Raw genomic sequence first — 10,582 nt, forward strand, 5'->3', positions numbered from 1 at the left:
GAACATTTGTTTTAAGAGTTTGACGAAGATCTTTTATTCAATATCATTATTTAACGTTTATCTGGTTAATTAATAAACTTATTAATAATTAATCTGGTCAAATGTAATTTGTATTCTATTTTTCTCTCGTTTGTTAAATTTCTTGTATTTCACTTACATTGTCATTTCATCAAAGAAAATTAGGTTGTTTAGTAGCTTGCTAGCCAGCCAAGTAACTCATTAGCTAAGTTGCTAGATGGTCGGACAGATAGCTGCGTAACTTTGTAGCGTGTTAAAAATAGTGTAAACGTCCTCTTAATTGAACATAATAACATAATAACACATAATGATGTTCTTGTTTGGCATCTTTTGACAGTTGTCACATAGTGATGGTAATTCTTCGAACCATTTAGACTGCAGGCGGGGGCTGGCCTGCAGGAACATGAGAATTGCACATGATCCGGTTTAGTCATTAAACAGACACTTTGTGTCTGTTATTCATATTCACAGGCATTGAATGCGAACATGGAGCTGGGATCCACTGTGTCGGCGGTGAAGAGCACCAGAGTGCTTCTGGGGAACCAACAAGTCGGGTCTGCCGTCATCCTCATACGAGATGGGAAAATCCATCAAGTGCTTTCCGCTGAGGAATTTACAGAGGACGTGGAGGTAAGATCAAACTGTAAAAACTTAAACTCCGCTTGTCAACTACCTAGGTGAGAGACTTGTTAGATTTTTAGTTGTCACAAGCTACTGGTCGCAAATGAGGTTGCACACTACATAGAAGCGAGTTAATGAGCTATAATAAGGGGACAATAAGATAGCTCTCTAGGTTTTCTGCATTAAGCAGATCGCAAAGTTGCTAACTCAACAGGTAGCTGGCCAGTGAAACCTGTAGCCTTCTTTGCAGGTATTGGATGCAGGCGATAGCGTAGTGATACCGGGAATCGTGGACTGTCACGTTCACGTCAACGAACCCGGACGCACCTCCTGGGAAGGGTTTTGGACGGCCACCAGGGCGGCGGCAGCAGGAGGTGTCACCACCATCGTGGACATGCCCCTGTGAGTGACCTACCCATCTATCTAGCAAAGTATCATGTGGAAGGACTTTGTTACTCTCTACATTTTTAACTACTAACTTGCATCAACCCTGTTGTACATTACCCATTTGTTCCAGAAATAGCATTCCTCCAACCACCACGCTGGCTAATTTACAGGAGAAGTTGCGCGAGGCCACAGGTAAATGCTTCGTGGACACTGCCTTTTGGGGTGGCGTGATTCCCGGCAATCAGGTAAGGCGGTGTATGAAATAACAAGGCCGCACCTTCTCTCACTATCTATGGACATTGTTAGAAACGAGCGTTTGCGCCGTTGTGGGAGTGAACATAGCTGATTTGCACATGGCGGAAGCATAAAGCGAATCACTCGAGTCCATTCAGGGATGCAGAGAATCAGTTCTTGTAAAATACATTTATAAGGAATTGCACAACACGAACCAAACTCTCCTCTGCTTAAAGCTAGAACTTCAGCCCATGATCCAGGCCGGAGTGGCTGGCTTCAAGTGCTTCCTGATCCACAGTGGCGTGGACGAGTTCCCTCACGTGAGCCATGGAGACCTTCAGGCTGCCATGGAGCAGCTGAGAGGAACAGGAAGTGTCCTACTGGTACACGAATGCATCACAGCAGCATAACTGTTTTACATATCATTAGCATTACCTTTAGTTTCAGTTAGCTTTGTTTTGCATACAGTTAGCATCTGACCACATTTTATTGACAGAGTGAGTGTCTTATGAAAAAGGATTATGGAAGATCTACACGTGGGGTCTTTTTTTGACTCTTTTAGTTTCATGCTGAGAAGGAAGTTGAAGAGACCAGTGAGAGCAATGGCGGTAATTTTCTATTTACTATAACATTCATTGCAGTTTCACCCATCAGGTATATGGAGTGACTATGTTCACCTATGTCCACATCAGATCCTCAACAATATGACACCTTCCTGCAGTCTAGACCTGACATCATGGAAGTGGAGGCTATCCGCAGTGTGATACAGCTCTGCACCGAGTACCAGTGAGATCATCATCACCGTGACAACCAGAAACAATCAACTCCCAGTTAGCCATATTTCAGGGACAATGTTTTATGTCCGCTGTGTTTCTCTGCCTCAGGGTGCGCTGCCATGTGGTCCACTTGTCTTCAGCCCAGGCGCTGCCTCTCATCCAAGAGGCCAGAATGGGTGGGGCCCCCCTGACAGTGGAGACCACCCACCATTATCTGAGCCTGAGTGCAGAGAACGTACTAGCGGGGGCCACGGAGTTCAAATGTTGCCCACCCATCCGATCAGCTCACAACCAGGTCAACAACAGTTCCTTCCTTGCCCTGTTTATTTATTTTTTCGTGTTCACTCTGTCACTTATTTTGCAATCTGTTTAGATATTAAAAGTCTTTGTGTCTGTACCGCCATCGTAAATGATACTTTGCCCCCACCCCCCTGCAGGATCAGTTGTGGGCGGCGCTGAAGGCGGGCCACATTGACATGGTGGTGTCGGACCACTCCCCCTGCACGCCTGACCTTAAGAAACTGGACCTTGGAGATTTTACTCAAGCCTGGGGAGGAATTTCATCTCTCCAGTTTGGTAATACCGGCCACAAAACTCTTGTCATAAACTTCTCTATGGTCATAAATCAGTGTGACAATTCCAAAGTTTATGACTTGTATGATCTCGCTTAGGTTTGCCTCTGTTCTGGAGCACAGCCAGTCAGAAGGGTTTTCAATTTGGGGACGCGGTACGCCTCCTGTGTAAAAACACGGCCCAGCTCTGTGGCCTCGGCCAGCAGAAGGGCAGCCTGGCACCGGGTTACGACGCTGACCTGGTCATCTGGGACCCTGAGAGAGAATTTGAGGTTTGCACCAAAAAAAAAAAAAAAAAATCTAAGTAGCTACAAGGCTGGTAAAAACTTTGTTTCATCCTGATATAGATTAAAGAAGAAGGCATACATCATAAGAACAAGGTCGGAAACAAACATGGCTGAACTTGAAGCGGGACTCTGATTCATTCTGAAATTTGAACTCTGTGTGCGTAGCTAACTCCGTACCTGGGGGTGCCTCTCCGAGGTGTGGTCAGGTCCACCATCGTGAGGGGAAAGCTGGTGTACCGCGATGGCTCCTTCAGCACAGACCCCCTGGGGAAGACCCTTCTTCTAACCCCGAGGACCATCCCTCAGGATGACGCATGAAGAACGAAGACAAGAACATGAAACCAAGTATTTTTTTAAATATAATTATACCCACAAAAATATATAACCAGACAGTAGAAGGACTATATTAGATGTAGTTTGTCTTTTTTTTGTTTGTTATTTTTGTTTATTTGGACCCTAATCCATTTTCAGTACACTTCTAACATTCTTGTTCTGGCTGTCATGAGTCCCAGTTAGAATATGCTACTTTTTAACCTTTCGAGATAAAAGTATTAATATCAATATATTATGGAATATGTACTCATTTAACTCTGTAAAATAAATATAGTGGTAATATAACAGCTTGTCTCCTGATTTGTACATTTTTAAATGTTCAAATATTTTATATAAATATTTAACAATTATGGATCAAACCAAGACTGCAATTTACACTATGATCGAGATTTTAAATAAATCTTGACATATCATTACGTATCACTAAATGTGAATTGTTATAACTTGATTGGATTGATTACACAATGCCACAAAAAAAAAAAAAAAAAAGTGCTGAGCCATTCGTAAATATTTAACTTGAGCCAACAACGTTGGAAAACCAGTCTGGTCGGAGTTCGCACAGCTCTCCAAACAGATATAGCCATGTCTTCCCTGACGGTTCCACCGCCGGAACGTCTCCGGACTCCCATGATGGTTCCTCGGCGCCACATGTTCGGACCCGGACCCTCCAACGTTCCGCCCCGCATCTTGCAGGCCGGAGCCAATCCCGTCATTGGACACATGCATCCAGAAACTTTTGAGGTAACGCCCATTGTCTTTTTATTTTGACTGTGAAAAATGTGGACGTGTCTACAAAACAATCGACTGTCTGTGGTGTTGCTTTGCAGATAATGGCCGACATCCGGAGCGGGGTACAGTACATGTTCCAGACTCTGAGCCCGGTAACTTTGGTCGTGAGTGGTACGGGCCACGCCGCCATGGAGTGCGGCATCTTCAACGCCGTGGAGGCCGGCGACAGCGTGCTGGTGGCAATTAACGGCATCTGGGGAGAGCGGGCGGCGGACATGGCTGGGAGGATTGGTAACGCTAGCTTCTTAGCAATTACATTTTCTTTCTGACTTTTTTTTTTTTTATCAGTATCAACAGACTGAAATTTCATTGACTCATCAGGTGCTGTGGTTCACACCATCATTGCGCCCCCTGGTGGAGTCTTCACCCATGCAGAAATTGAACAGGTAAGCGCACACTCACGCTAACATGCTAACAAATCAATGTCGATTGATTATTGTGCCACGCTAGGCCTTAATCAAACACAGGCCTGAACTGCTTTTCCTGGCACACGGAGAATCTTCCACTGGCGTCCTGCACCCGCTGGATGGCATCGGACAGCTCTGTCACAAGTAAAAATAATAAAAAATAAAAATAGCAATGTGACGCAATGATGATGATTGCATTTGTGCCTCAATAGGTATGACTGTTTATTGCTGGTGGACTCTGTAGCGTCAGTAGGTGGCGCTCCAGTGCGCATGGACCAACAAGGTATATGACCCCGATATAAAGTTAATATGCTCCATCACGTTTGTAAAAAAAAATAAGAAAATGTTTAGCATTTCAAAACTGTGGGACACTTGTCTTTATGTTTAGAGATCGACATCCTGTACACGGGTTCGCAGAAGGTTCTGAATGCCCCACCAGGAACCGCACCTATCTCCTTCAGTGAGCGAGCATGGTAAGGCCTAAAAAAAAAAAGCATATTACTCATACAATGCCAGTCAACTTAAAAAAAAAAACAAATTCCGTGTAGAAATGCAGCATTTTGCCCACAGTCGGAAAATATTCAAGCGCAGAACAAAGCCGGTGTCGTTCTTCTTGGACCTAAGCTGGCTGTCCAACTACTGGGGATGCGACGGCAAAGCCACCCGAGTGTAAGAACTCTATTAAAACGGTTTGAAAGCAGAAATCTTTTCATGAACTAATCATCTTCACAGGTACCACCACACGGGTCCCGTCTCTGCATTTTACTCCCTCAGGGAGAGCCTGGCCATCCTCGTGGAGGAGGTGAGACGAAATCATCATTTAGTGGCTCAAAACACAAAACTGTGTCGATTGATTATCGCGAAGTAAATATTTATTCGTGAGGGATGAACTTAATTGTCTGCTGCTCGGTAGGGTCTGGAACATTCCTGGAAGAAACACAGGGAAGTGGCTGAGTATTTCCACACCGGTTTGGAGCGTATGGGACTTAAGCTCTTTGTGGAGGATAAGGTAAAATGTTTGGTTGGTCATTTTTTCGTAGCCGACGACAAGTCGGGTAATCATTTCTAATACGAATTTTTCAAGGCGTTGAGGTTGCCGACGGTGACCACAATCGTGGTTCCGGATGGATACGACTGGAAGGAGATCACGGCCTATGTCATGAAAACGCACAACTTGGAGATCTCCGGGGGGCTCGGACCTTCTGCTGGCATGGTAGTGTGCAACCAACGTCTCTTTTTATCTGTCTCGCGAGGAACCTGCCTAATTGGCCCTTTAATGCGCTCTCTCTAGCTAGCAACGTGAAAATTGCTGTCACCTACTTCCTTGGCAACCAATCAACATTCTTATCTTAGCTAGCATGTCACTGAGTAACCTAACATGTTGGCTCTTGCAGGTGCTGCGTGTCGGCCTGATGGGATGCAACAGCAGCATTTCCAGTGCGGACATGGTGCTGGAGGCGCTGAAGGACGCGCTGGCACACTGTCACAAGAGCAAAGTCTAATATTAGAAACATTAAAAAATAAATTTGACACCGTCACTAAGAAGTTAAAATTTTTCTGACATATGAGATCTTGTTACAATAAAGCTTTTTTTTTTAAATTAGATTGTTTCCATGGTTTCGGTACATGTGATGCCTACACAAAATATCCAAATCAAACTTTAAACTTGAGTAAATGACTATTTTAAAGAAGTAAAATAAAATAATAAATAAAATTAAAATGACATATTCCGCCTCACGGCTTCCGTCGGACCTGATGACGTCAAAGAAAAAGGCGGGGTCTCCCGCTTCGTTACAGGAAGTAGTTTGCTTTTGCTTTCAACGTACTTTGAGAAGTTTGCATTCCTTCAATGTTCAATTGACTCCTTCATATTGTTAACTTTTTTCCGTTTAGCGCGCTGCCTGTGAGCAGTTAGTCTTTTGGAAAACGAAGATATCCAGCGCTAGATTGCTTGGCTTTAAACGTAAGCAATTAGTGCTAGCCGGTAGCTAATTCACCATTCCATCTAAGTATGTATAAATAGTCGATTAAAGTCATATGGTTAAAATTACATCCTTGGAAAACATTTATGAGCTGTAATGGAGGCGTGTTTGGACTCGTTGCTGAATTCGGACCTGAGGTAGAGTCATGCAAATAGTTGAGTAACTTGTCATGTCTGCTATTTCATACACTTGTTTGTCCACAAATTCTCCAGCTCAGTGCTGTCAGCGTGCGAGCCTGAGCTCCAGGAGCTCATGAGACAGATCGACATCATGATGAGCATGCAGAGGAGCGAGTGGGAGGCACAGATACGGGACCTCCAGCAGAAGCTGAAGGCCGACCAGGAGGACATTTCCGCATCCAGAGTGATCATCCAGCGCAAAGACCTGGAGGTGAATCATACGTGGTGTGTACTAGTATGTTGCTGAAACTGTTAACATTTGTCTTTTACTTTGCTGTTGTAGATTGGAGTTCTCCGCAAGCAGGTGGAGGACATCCAAGCCGGACGACATGACTTGGCAACCAAGTACGAGAAGCAGCTGGGAAAAGTTAGTGAGGAGGTGAGCAGTTGTGATGTGCTGTCACTGTCCAGAAATCGAAAAGAACAGTTTCACTTTATCCCACTTCACCGGGTTCCGTGTGAAATCCCTCAGCTGGACAAATTAAAGAGGAATTATCAGAAGCTTGAGCGCCGACACATAAAGAAGGCCATCACTGGGGAATCCAAAGATGAAGACGTGTCTGAAGTCAGGATACTAAAGGAGAAGCTCGAGGTATCACACAGAACATTGATATGATAGATTTTTCTGGAATATGCTTTCCATACAACTTGTCTTTCTGTTCCTTTGCTGCCACCTGCTGGTGATGCGACTGATTGCAATTCTGGCTGCAGGAGTACAGTCAGAGGTTGGTGGTCTACCAGACGCAAGTTGCAGAGTTGGAGGCCCACAAGAACAGTCTAAATGAGGAGCTTGCACACGTCAAAGTATCAGCATTAGTTTGTACTTTTGCCGTATCCGAACATCATAATTAATCTTACAATCGAGAAAATGATCATTGTCCAGGCACAGCGTGCATCCGAGCGCCTACACGCCGACTGCTGCATGGATGCTCAGCGAATGCGTTCTCAGCTGGATAAAGTCCACCATGATCTACACATGCAGGAAATGGAACTGGAACGCTTCCGAGCCCTGGCAAACACGAGGCTGTCGAACGACCGTTGGCAGCGACAGGTAAGGGAGAGCGCCGCAAAAATATCGGCGCAACCAAATCTCCTTGCGTTTCGGCCGACAGGATAAGACGGAGGAGATCGAAAGGCTTCACAAAGACGTCAGCACGCTCAAACACATGCTGCACGACAAAGAGCGAGCGATATGGTACGTGGCGTCGGCGGGTGAGATCACGTGTGTATCTATAATGTGCGTGTTCTCGTTTCAGCTCATTGGAGGAGTGCTTGACATCTCACGACGCGGGGAAGCTTCGCGAGGATCTGCAGAGGGCCTCGGCGGAGCTCGACCGCGCTCGCACGTGTGAGGCTCACCTCAACGCGCAAGTGACGCGACTCAAAGAGAGGTAAGCGTGTATTATGTGGATTGGATTGTCTCCATTCATGATCTTGTGACCATCTGCGCGTGTGCTCAGATTGGAAGAAACCAACGTCCAGCACGCAAAGGTCCAACAAGAAGCCAGGGTGCTAAAAGACGCCTTTGATACTTCAGTAGCAGAAGTGAAAAGGGTTGGACATCTCTTTTTTTTTTTTTCCCCCTCTCACTGGTGACACACCATACTGGAAGTGACATCATCATATTAAATATTCCCAATTTTTTGTTTAACACATCAATTGAATATTTAGGTATATCATGATAATTTAAAAAAAATATTTGACAATTGTTACATATTTCCATAAGCATATTTTTATACAATGTTGATATTCCATGCACATTCTCAGCTGCAGGAGGAGCTGTCGAGGGCCGAGCGGCGGCACAGCGGCGAAGCGGATGACACGAGGAAGCAGGTCGGTCGTTATCGGCGCTATTTCCTATTCTACGGCGTTCATCACACCGATTGTGTTCTCGCAGGCTGAGGCGTCGTCTGGAGCGTCGTCGGCCTCCCACAGGGAAAGCAGCGGAACGGAGCAGCCGCAGCTGAGGCCGGAGCTCACGCAGACGCCGCCGCGCCCGAGGCCCGCCGGGGACGGCCCGACCTCGCAAGGACACGCCGCAGATGACCCTACCAAGACCGTTGGGGAAAGGTAGGCCAAACATCTTCCACTTCAAACTTACTTTGACTGAACGCCACTGTCAGCAGCAGTGTCAGCGAGGGAACTTCCTTCGACGGCGACATCCAGCGTTTGTTCACTCAGCTTCGCTCCTCGGGCTCCCGGCAGACGCCCGGCGAGCAGTCTGCGCTGACCAAGCGCGCTCTGGAGGGACGAAGCTACATCTCACCTTCGCCGCCGGTGAGAAATATTCTCGGACATCTCCCAAGCACGTGGGGGAACGTCATCCTCTCAAGACTTTGGTATTTGTTCAGGATGCTTCTCTGGTGGACGCTACCGTGTCGCACTATCTGGAAAAGGAGATACTTCACTCCAAGGAGCTTCTGCACAAGATGGACACGCACATCCTCGGTATGGGCGACAGCAACGCTGCCACCGTGGCCAAGCGCCTCAATGCCAAGACATCGTGAAGGTGGAGAAAAAACTCTTTTATTTTTTTTTAACACTTTGCACATTAAACATGTCTGAAAAGTGACAAGAATTCTGCTAGATCTCATTTTTTAAACTATTTGTTTTGCCAGGAAATTCACAACACCATTTTTTTTTTTTAACCTTGTACTGTTGGTAAAAATTCAATGTTTTCCCTTCAAATATGAATGTAAATGGTGCTAAAATATATACATCTATTTTTTATAGGTAAAAATACTGCATTAAAAAAAATCTGTTTCAAAAAAACATTACTGTCGCTAGGTTATTCCTTCATGTGCCACTAGAGGGGGCACCACGCACACACATTATCGAGACTTACTGAACTCAAGTCTCGTGAGATTTGCGTTTGTAACCTGGTGAGGTCATCAAGGCCACCTGAGCTGGGTGCATTGGTTCCGTGCCCCCCAGCCCCCCCCCCCCCCATCCCTCCCAGCAGCTGCACTCGCTGAGAGTGAATGTGTGTGTGTGTGCGAGATGTAAAGAAAACAAAGACTTGAGAGGTTCACATTGCATTTTAGGAGGAAAAAGTGTTTTGTGCAAAAATAAATGATGAGAAAGTTTTCGTATTATGTGCAAATACATGTACTTGGGTACAATTATAACACGCACTAACAAGCAATTGTAATTTTAGAAAGGAATGTCACTTTCCTTTGACTCTTGATTGACTCCGGAGTCAAGCACTTCCTCTGTGTGTGTGTTCGGGGGCCATGGCGTTCTCAAAACACACACAAAGTTGATTTTACAGTGAATATCACCTCAATTTAAAGAGGGGGGGGAAGCAGATAGTTGTTGAGCCATATGAATTCTGCCTAGCAACAAAAAAAAAAAAAAGATGTAACCAATCATTAGTGCTCTTTGCTGACACCTATTGTGTTGCCCAAGGGAGGTCACACACTTTACTGGCCATCTGGGAGGGGGCGGGGCTTCGTACCGGAAATCTCCACAGGCTTTGTTTTGCTTTCTCCTCATTTTTGCATCCGAACATTTTTACAGAATAAATCATATTGTGGTAAGAAGCCAAACTGCATTTTATGATTTATTTTGGAATATTCTAAAAACAAAATCAATCCACAGGGAAAACAAACGAAACAACATCAAACTGTCTATTTACAGTATCAATACTATTTTCTTCAATCCGTTATCTAAAGCTTTCTGTTGAACTGGCTCACTACGGGTCAAATGAGTGTAAACGCTTTGTCTGTCTGTTTTGAATACACTTCAACCTGCATTTCAGTCTTTGTCTCGATCTCCATATGTTGCGTGCGTGTGACAGGTGCACATGGAAGTGCTGCGGGGCAGGACATGTTCTTTTGTGTGCGGAAACATCTGCCGTTTTGCTTAAGCGCTTCACATGAATCTTTCCATATGGACTCAGTGGGCATTTATTCAATATCCAGCTTAGCATTCATATACTTCTTTGTTCCTTCTAATTAGACAAATCCGTGTGCTTATCCTAAATCTTCGAGTTATT

General features: G+C 45.1%; 3 protein-coding genes across 4 annotated transcripts; all 3 read left to right on the forward strand.

Annotated features, from left to right (window-relative positions):
- The first annotated feature begins 7 nt into the window (after window positions 1-7).
- On the forward strand, window positions 8-3,524 carry LOC147047474 (allantoinase, mitochondrial). Its single transcript, XM_085928503.1, has 11 exons — window positions 8-648; window positions 890-1,041; window positions 1,157-1,271; window positions 1,497-1,643; window positions 1,823-1,868; window positions 1,953-2,046; window positions 2,145-2,331; window positions 2,474-2,612; window positions 2,708-2,880; window positions 2,956-2,988; window positions 3,061-3,524. Exons 1-11 carry the CDS (start codon window positions 505-507, stop codon window positions 3,211-3,213), a joined length of 1,383 nt encoding a protein of 460 aa, XP_085784629.1. The 5' UTR covers window positions 8-504; the 3' UTR covers window positions 3,214-3,524.
- Window positions 3,525-3,650: 126 nt separating this feature from the next.
- On the forward strand, window positions 3,651-6,025 carry agxta (alanine--glyoxylate and serine--pyruvate aminotransferase a). Its single transcript, XM_085928502.1, has 11 exons — window positions 3,651-3,969; window positions 4,056-4,248; window positions 4,339-4,403; window positions 4,468-4,568; window positions 4,637-4,707; window positions 4,813-4,897; window positions 4,995-5,093; window positions 5,157-5,226; window positions 5,338-5,433; window positions 5,509-5,637; window positions 5,819-6,025. Exons 1-11 carry the CDS (start codon window positions 3,811-3,813, stop codon window positions 5,924-5,926), a joined length of 1,176 nt encoding a protein of 391 aa, XP_085784628.1. The 5' UTR covers window positions 3,651-3,810; the 3' UTR covers window positions 5,927-6,025.
- A 156-nt stretch (window positions 6,026-6,181) lies between these two features.
- On the forward strand, window positions 6,182-9,369 carry cep63 (centrosomal protein 63). Of its 2 annotated transcripts, none has more exons than XM_085928111.1 (13): window positions 6,182-6,543; window positions 6,619-6,796; window positions 6,869-6,964; window positions 7,058-7,177; window positions 7,297-7,389; window positions 7,469-7,636; window positions 7,698-7,780; window positions 7,842-7,976; window positions 8,046-8,139; window positions 8,353-8,418; window positions 8,483-8,655; window positions 8,709-8,862; window positions 8,937-9,369. In XM_085928111.1, exons 1-13 carry the CDS (start codon window positions 6,503-6,505, stop codon window positions 9,090-9,092), a joined length of 1,557 nt encoding a protein of 518 aa, XP_085784237.1. In that variant the 5' UTR covers window positions 6,182-6,502; the 3' UTR covers window positions 9,093-9,369. The 2 variants fall into 2 exon arrangements, with proteins under 2 accessions (XP_085784237.1, XP_085784238.1); XM_085928112.1 differs by having other exon boundaries at window positions 8,712-8,862; window positions 8,937-9,364.
- The last annotated feature ends 1,213 nt before the right edge of the window (window positions 9,370-10,582 follow it).

This window comes from Syngnathus leptorhynchus, chromosome 13, assembly GCF_054491065.1.
Source record: "Syngnathus leptorhynchus isolate UIUO chromosome 13, UIUO_Slep, whole genome shotgun sequence".
NCBI lineage: Eukaryota > Metazoa > Chordata > Actinopteri > Syngnathiformes > Syngnathidae > Syngnathus > Syngnathus leptorhynchus.